Raw genomic sequence first — 7,841 nt, 5'->3', positions numbered from 1 at the left:
CCATTGATAGATAAGTATCTATGGTGTTCTAGAATATGCTTTTCAGAAATTGTCTGTTTTCCTTGCATCTGAAATCTCTTATGGACATTATACATTCAGTGGAATTAATTCTTGATTTGAGCAAAGTTTCTTATCTTAATTTAATAGGAAAATGTAAATATCGCTAAATAAAATTTCCAGACTAGATTTTTTAATTAATTATGCTGCATACAAAACCTCATGAGAAGAATAATATTTTAAGCTAAGCCTAGTTACATCTATATATTTATATTGTAACCAAACAACTTTGTAATCAAACACTGCTGCTTTTGGTGAAACTATTCTTACTCCACAAAGCATCATAGCCATTTTCCAGTGCTACTAATCCAAGACTTCTCTTTTGCAAGAATGAGGATGAAAAAGTAAAACATGGCTCCATTTTAAACCTCTTAAACAAGTTGCAGGTGCAATAAAGCAGCACAGTTAATGTCTGCAGTGCTAGTGTCAGAAAAGCCCCATTGATGAATGGTTTCTTGGGATGATTCTGACACTTTTTTTATGGATCAGAGAGATAAGAGACGGCCAGTCTGTTGAAATGCATCGTTCCTGAGCAAGAAAAAAGACAAAGGTCAGAAGTACAGCGGAAATCCAGGGAGAAACATTAGATTGCAAGTATCCTCAAGGGCAAGATAATAGCCTGTGTTGGGCTGCTAATAGAGTGAAAGATCAGTCTGTAGTGCTCTGGAACAACAAGAGGGGAGACAGGGGAGCTTGGGGGTTCAATACAAAATCTATAATGGGTGACTGTAAGCAACACCAGCTGTGGGCAGGCATCATGTGACCTTAGAAATTTACTGCTGGGTCTTAAACCATCTGCCTTGCTCAGTTAGATAACCTTGCGGAAGAGCAAGAAGTAAATCCAGACACACATAATTCACAAAACAGAAACAAGTAATTGGGTGATTTAATTGGTGAATTGGGTGAAAATGCAGTATTGTGTGAATACCCATTCTCTCTGGAAATTGTCTTTTTCAAATGGATAATGATTAAATGATTATTATGATACTATTAGTTGAATGTAATATTCTTGATCTGTTTGTCTCCACTTCACTAGTAGTTCAGACTGACAGGAAAAACAAACTTAAGCTGATAAAAGATATTCAGCAAAAACTGGGCCTCATATCGGAAAGATATGATCTTCTCAGTGCTTGACAGGCAAAAGAAGGGCTGTGATTATAAGTGAAAAGCCACATATGGGTAGTGGTATAGACATATTCATTTCCAGAAATTAATGCTGATCAGGAAATCTGCCACATATTGGTTTGTTTCTGTGTGTACTATTGATAATAGTACTTACTATAATGTTTTTTTTAAATAAACACTATGCAAATCATTAACAACGTATTAGTCTGGCTGTAATATTTGCATAATATAGTACAAGACACATAATACACCTTAATTCCTGTGCTGCAGTAAAGAAAATAATATTTCCAATTATATAAATGCAGTTTGTTATATAAAAGCAAATGCCCATTAAAATGAGGAGGGGGGCTGGAGAGACCATTTCAGGGCTCATATTTCCTAATCCTTGCAGCTCTATAAGGGTTTAAGCCTGTGATATAATCCTCCTTCATTAAACTTCACATAAAGCAATAGACCTGACTTCCCTGATTATGAGAAAACAGGATTTAAAGGAAACAGGAGAAGAAAATTCACTGAAGATTACTGTTAATCTGAATATAACCCACTAACCATTGTTCTGTTGAACATTTAACAATATGGCTGTAGGTCCAGGATGAAATAGGTTTTATTTCTTTTATTTACATCTTTTTCCCATGGTAAAAGTGGTTTTAAACTGTTTTCCTTCAAGCATAAAATAGTTTAATTTTATTCTCTTTCCACTCCATTGTTTTCAAAGTACCTAAATGAAAAATAATAATTCATTGGAGAGGCTGAATAAGTTCTTTCTCAAAATGCTCAGTTCTTTGTTTTTGCAGTTAAAAGTCACTGGGGTGAATAAAGTGTAATATTTTTCTACAATATCAGCTTTTTGTATACACTCTGATTTTCAGATATCATCTGACTTAGATCAATGTATATTAATGCCATTTTATTGTATTCCTTTCAACTTGTTCAGGACAATACAGGATACTGTACCAATACAGGACACTGGATACGGTACAAACACTTGATTTGTAGTATACCTAAAAAAATATGAAATCATCTTGTTACTACATATTTATTAGCACCACGGTAAAATTATTTTTATAAAAAGGGCATTTATTTAAAAGTTTTTGCTTCTTAGAGTGAAGCACATATTAAAGCAACAGTACAATGTTCATAAAATATAAGTGTGATGTTGTAACATTTTCTTACATGTTGAAATACTGATATCTGTATGTTTACTAAAATAAGAACTTTTAAAATTGTACAAATAGGTACCATAAAATCGACATAGAAATTAGGCGTCTTTCACTGCGACAGGACAGACTTGTTTTTTTCTCTCTAGCATATGTGAGAGTATAATTTATGCCAGGAGAGAAAAAAAAAGAAATAAAGAAACCTAAATAACAATAATTATTATAATAAAAAAAGAGATTTACAAGAATCAATAGGCGCAAGTTTGATCCTCAAGAGACATAATTTGCACATTGTACTGTACAGACGTTATATGGATTTAAGCTTGCTTCAGGATAATATTTTTCAAGTTACAAAAAATACACTGCGCTGCAGAAGAGTCCATTATTTAAGGCGATATTTGAGCTCACAGCTTGTTCATTGTGATTGAAAATTTATTTGGTGGGAGTGGGAACTTTGTCTTCTGAATTTAAAAAAAAAGAAAAAATGGGAATAGTCCCAGTTTCTTTTTAATCCAACTTCAGGTGAAAGAAAACTCTTAGAATGAAGAGTACTCCATATGCATGATGGAAGTACTGCAGAAGTGATCAATATCATTCTGTTTTTCTGTTTTTCTTCTGTTTTTGTTTGTTCTTTTTATGTAAGGCAACCATTTTTCCTTGTGAGCTCCTTCACAGTATCAACACTTCCTTTTCCTTTTGCAATTTGAATTCCGCCCACAGCAAGCTTCATTAAAGCCGAGCCTATATTAACCATAATCTTAAAAAGTGACATACTGAACTTTTCTTTGATGTTATCACAATGTCTCAGATTTGTTTGTTACATATCAGTACATCCCACTGAGGTTATTTTTTTCTTCATTTTTATTTATTTTGGCTTCCCCTTAGAAACTGCACTGAGTTCAAATTCAGACCCCTTATCAGAATGTAGCAAACTACAAGTATACTTAAGAGAAGAAAAATTGTTTACTATAAATAGATGAACTAGTAGTATACTTATAGTGAACTAAGACTACGCTTCCTGTAGGGGCACTGAAGGAACCTTCCAGCCGTTAAGAGTCATCATTATCGGCAGGGTCTTTGGTGCCATAGAGATCAGCAAGCTTCTTGAATCTCGGGCCCCAGCTCTGGAGGTAGTCGTAGTCCAGGTCTGAGTCTGTGGTGGCTGATTCGAGAGAGCTGAGAGAACCAGCAATGGATCCTCGACCTTCATAGCCATAGATCTGAATGGAGTCATAAGGGGGTGCAGTAGGGTCATTGTCTGCGTCAGAGATACGAGTCTTGATAAAATCATCCACATCAACGCTGTTGGGCACAGGTCGCACTCCAGGACGGAGTGGGTACTGCATCTCAGGCTTGATGTCTTTGCGTGGCAAGAAGCCGTTGGCACCATCAGGGTTTTGCAGCGTCGCAATGTCGAAGGCCTCTGTGTCCTCCTCACCTCCGCCCTCATCATCATAGGTGATGATGTTCTCTCGCACGTCCTCCTCCTCAAACACGATGAGAGGCTCCTTCTTCTGTCTCCTCAAAGCCACAAACAAGACTACTATCACTAATAGGAGAGAAAGAAAAAAATTTAAATTAAATTTCAATAATCTCTATTACTGACATCGGTAAATACTAACGTTAGATAATAATGTTGTATTATGTCAATACATGTTTATGTCTCATACAGTGTTTGTAACAAATAAAAAATGCAAAAGCAGAAAATGAAACCTGAATCATCTATCCATTTTCAATTATCACTTACTCCAATGCAGGGGCCACACTCTAACAATGTGCAGAAGGCAGTATTCACACACACACAGGAACCATACAGACAAAATCACAGGACAATGTAGAGATGTCAGTTAACCTAGACCTTTGTCTCTGAACTGTGGAAGGAATGAAACCAAAACTCCCGATGAACATACACATGGCTATGGGGATAAAAAAAAATTATACAGAAAATGATGTAAACTTCATACAGAAGGCACCCCAAAACAGAATCAAACCTGGGACCCCAAAGCTGTAAAGTAGCAATGATGCCCGCTTGCCAAGTCAAAAACATTTTTTACAACACAAATTCATTTACTTAATTTCTTCCTTTTCACAGAAAGTTAATTTTCATTATTTAGACAAAATTGCTAAACAATCACAGGATCCACAGCCTGTCTTGGCAAGCAAAGACACAAGGCAAGGCACACGCTTGGTGGGAAGCCAGTACATCACAGGGCAGACAGATAACACACAGATGCACATACTGTACCAAGGCTAATTTTCCCAGAAACCAATGAACCTACAAGTATGTCTCTGGGCTGTGGGAGGAAACCAGAACACCTGGAGGAACCCCACATGAACTTGGGGAGAACATACAAACTCCAAGCTGAGAGCACCCCAGGGCTGGAATTGAATCCAGGGCTCCGGCACTGCATGGCAGCAAAATGGGCCCTGGAGTGAGTGGGTGCATGTTTGTGTCTTTGTGTGCCCTGTGATGCACAGGCATCGCATCCAGGGTGTATCTTGCCTTGCACCTGTTTTGTTGGCATGATCCTGTATTGGATGAAGCAGATAAGAAATAGACGGACGGGAAGGGGTTGAATAATTTTGAAAAGCAATGTATGTGATTTAAGAATGAAAATAGATATAGAAAATGTTTAACAAATATCACCCAAGACACAAAAAAATATGTTGTTCTCTACTGTTTCCTAACAAAAATCAAAGGGTCTCTAAAGTTGTTTCTGGGAGTATTGAAGGGATGCTTTGCACAAGAGCTCAAAGAAATTCTTGCATTGTAAAACTGTTGTAAAAGGGTGTTATTACTTACCTAGCAATATTACAATGCATGCCAGGATTGCAATAAGTGCTCCAGTGCTCAGTCCTGCAGGTAAAATGTGGGGCTCTGCATTGCAAGATAATACTGTTCCATCGCTGTCACATCCACAAACACGGATAGTCAAGGTGTTGGTGCTGCTCAGTGAGGGGTTACCATTGTCAGAGATCTCAATCGGCAGGAGAAAGAGATCCTGTGTCTGTCGGCTGAAGCCTTTACGGCTCAAATAGATGTTTGCTGTGTTATCTAAAAAATAGAGGTTATATCAGGTTAGCGTATCCATTCATCAGTGCACATACTGTAGACTGACACACATGCAATGCCAAAGGTAAATTTAAAAAAATGCCAAAGACTTACAATTTGTGTATACAACAAAATCTTTCCCTCGTTTTCTTTAATTTGTGTGAACGAAATAACAAAATCATTCCCTCGTTTTCTTTAATTTGTGAGCACGAAATAATGTTTTCTCTTTGCTTTGTTTTCTTTGTGTCACGGTAGTCACACGCACATAGAAAGTTTCTAAAATGCCAGCATTGTCCCGGACTCCTAACAACAATGCTATCAAACACTAGTTAACATGTTACTGTGTCTTTATATTAGTACAATAAAGCCTAACTATTTGATACTGCTGTAGATTAGAATAATGCATAGAGATAAACTGATTTTTATTTTGGTTTGGGGATGAGTTATTAGTGTACTGTAGCTACTGTAGTCTTGAACTACTAGTTAGGAATGCACCTCTCTTTCACTGCTAGTACCACACCTGTCCTTGTGAAGGAAAGAGTTAGAAAATGTTTTGTCATGTGCATGAATTAAGACAGAGGGAACTATTTAGTTATTTCGTGTGCATTCATTATAAATTGTTCCCTCAATATAACTCTTTTATCCTACTGATGACCCCTCCCTGGCTCCGTACATAACAGAACCATAGCTGGTTTAAGTTAATTTGGCCTAGCTGTACTCATTTTTTTCAGTCTCCGTGTTGTGATGCATGTTATCTTGTTTTATACCCTGTGTTTTAAATGTCTGTTAAGAGCAAAACACTATTATTTCCTTCTTATTATTATTTTTAATTAATTTTAATTAAGAGAATTAAGAGACCCAAAGGATAAACCAAGACATCTGTGTGAGACCTAAAACTGTATTTTTTTCCAAAACTTTACGTACATCTGGTATATACCCATCATTTTTCATTATTTGTTTTTTGTCATATCAGGACAAATAAGCTCTTTAACAGTTTGTCATTCATTTGTTCAATGAGAAAACTAGTGTAAAATGCAAACTGCATATAAATCAATAGTTTTCTTTCATTAAACGTTTAAGGGAATGAATCTTGTACAGCAGTATAAATGCGTTTACGTACTTGTGGTCTCTACATTTTAAATTTCAAATGCTATGCTTAAAATAACTTCCCTTTAAAAACTTTGCAAAAGATACAGGGTATTAAGAGAATGCACATAATTACTAATGCAGCTATGACAGTGCATAATTACTTTTAGTTATTGCATGATATCAACAAAAGAACGTTACTCATTTTGGTGTTCAATGTAAGATGTTTTTACACATTTAGATTAGATGTGAGCTGGACATATTAAGCTAGGGTACAAATCATTTACTAGTACTCTTAGAAAATGGACGCATATCCGATTTTAAGTTTTCAAAGGTAAATGTTTTTATATTTAACATGTCTTGCTTCTTATTTATTTTAATTTTATTTTCAATTTTTTTGGTTGAAGAATTTGTTTTCTGAATATTTTAACATCTTAACAAAGCGTTTTTCATATAATAATAATTTCAAAGCACTACGCTTCGCTCTTACGAAGAAGGATGACAGCTTGTATGAGTCTTGTATCATCCCTAAAGCAGCAGGTGGAGACTTAAAAAATGTTGAAATCAATGTTTTAGTCTCTGCTCCCTTGGACACACCAACAAAAGGTAAAAAAAGAATGCCTATTTTAATTAGAAAGCTTTTAAACTGTGCCAACTGATTTGCCAAAGCAAAGTTCAAGTGCTTGCCAACACCAAGTCTGTCATAAAAAACATACACCAAAATGTATAAAGAAAACATAAATGGTAAAAGTGTAATTTGCTAATTCAATTCCACTTCCTAATTCCGGTCCTAATCTGTGTGATTATTTCTCTTAAATCAAAATAGATTAAGTAAAATATAAAATTATTTCAACACGTACAAAAAAGTCACAGTTCATAGCAATGTTACACTGACCTCTGTTATTTCTAAGGGTAAAATTCTGGTTGTTACTAGCCTCTGGAGCAATACTGAAACGTAGGTGCTGTCTGATGCTCATTTCATCCTTGTCCACAGCACTGATTGTCTGAATAAGCTTGAGAAAAAAGAAGACAGAACTTATTTAAGCTAACATTATTCATCATTGCAAATGAAAAAAGCTTTATATTACTTTTTTGAGTTGAGTTTGGAAAAATTAAGAGGAAGAGAAACATATCTTACTGTCACTAAAAAAAACCCTCGAGTTAAACTTTCGAGTTGTTTATTTCTAGTTATTTGATTCCTTAGAAAATGATTCAATTTACATCTGGAGCAGACATATTACAGCCTATTATCTACAGTCATATGTTCAAATCACCTTGAGCGCCTTATTTTAAGATGTTTTATTCTGTGCAAGGATATATTATAAATATGCATTTTTATCTTAATATCAGCTAAAGAAATAAAG

General features: G+C 35.4%; 1 protein-coding gene across 1 annotated transcript in view; it reads right to left on the bottom strand.

Moving 5' to 3' along the window:
* Window positions 1-2,074: 2,074 nt before the first annotated feature.
* Window positions 2,075-7,841, bottom strand: part of cdh11 (cadherin 11, type 2, OB-cadherin (osteoblast)) — a 62,649-nt gene continuing 56,882 nt past the window's right edge. The window contains exons 10-12 of the mRNA XM_088938730.1: window positions 7,373-7,490; window positions 5,143-5,394; window positions 2,075-3,888 (exon numbers count right to left, since the gene is read on the bottom strand). Coding sequence (XP_088794856.1) covers window positions 3,389-3,888; window positions 5,143-5,394; window positions 7,373-7,490 — 870 coding nt within the window. The 3' untranslated portion in view covers window positions 2,075-3,388. The remainder of the gene's footprint in view (window positions 3,889-5,142; window positions 5,395-7,372; window positions 7,491-7,841) is intronic.

Source organism: Atractosteus spatula, chromosome 21 (genome assembly GCF_055471065.1).
Source record: "Atractosteus spatula isolate fAtrSpa1 chromosome 21, fAtrSpa1.hap1, whole genome shotgun sequence".
NCBI lineage: Eukaryota > Metazoa > Chordata > Actinopteri > Semionotiformes > Lepisosteidae > Atractosteus > Atractosteus spatula.
This window is presented reverse-complemented; position numbering and strand designations above follow the sequence as displayed.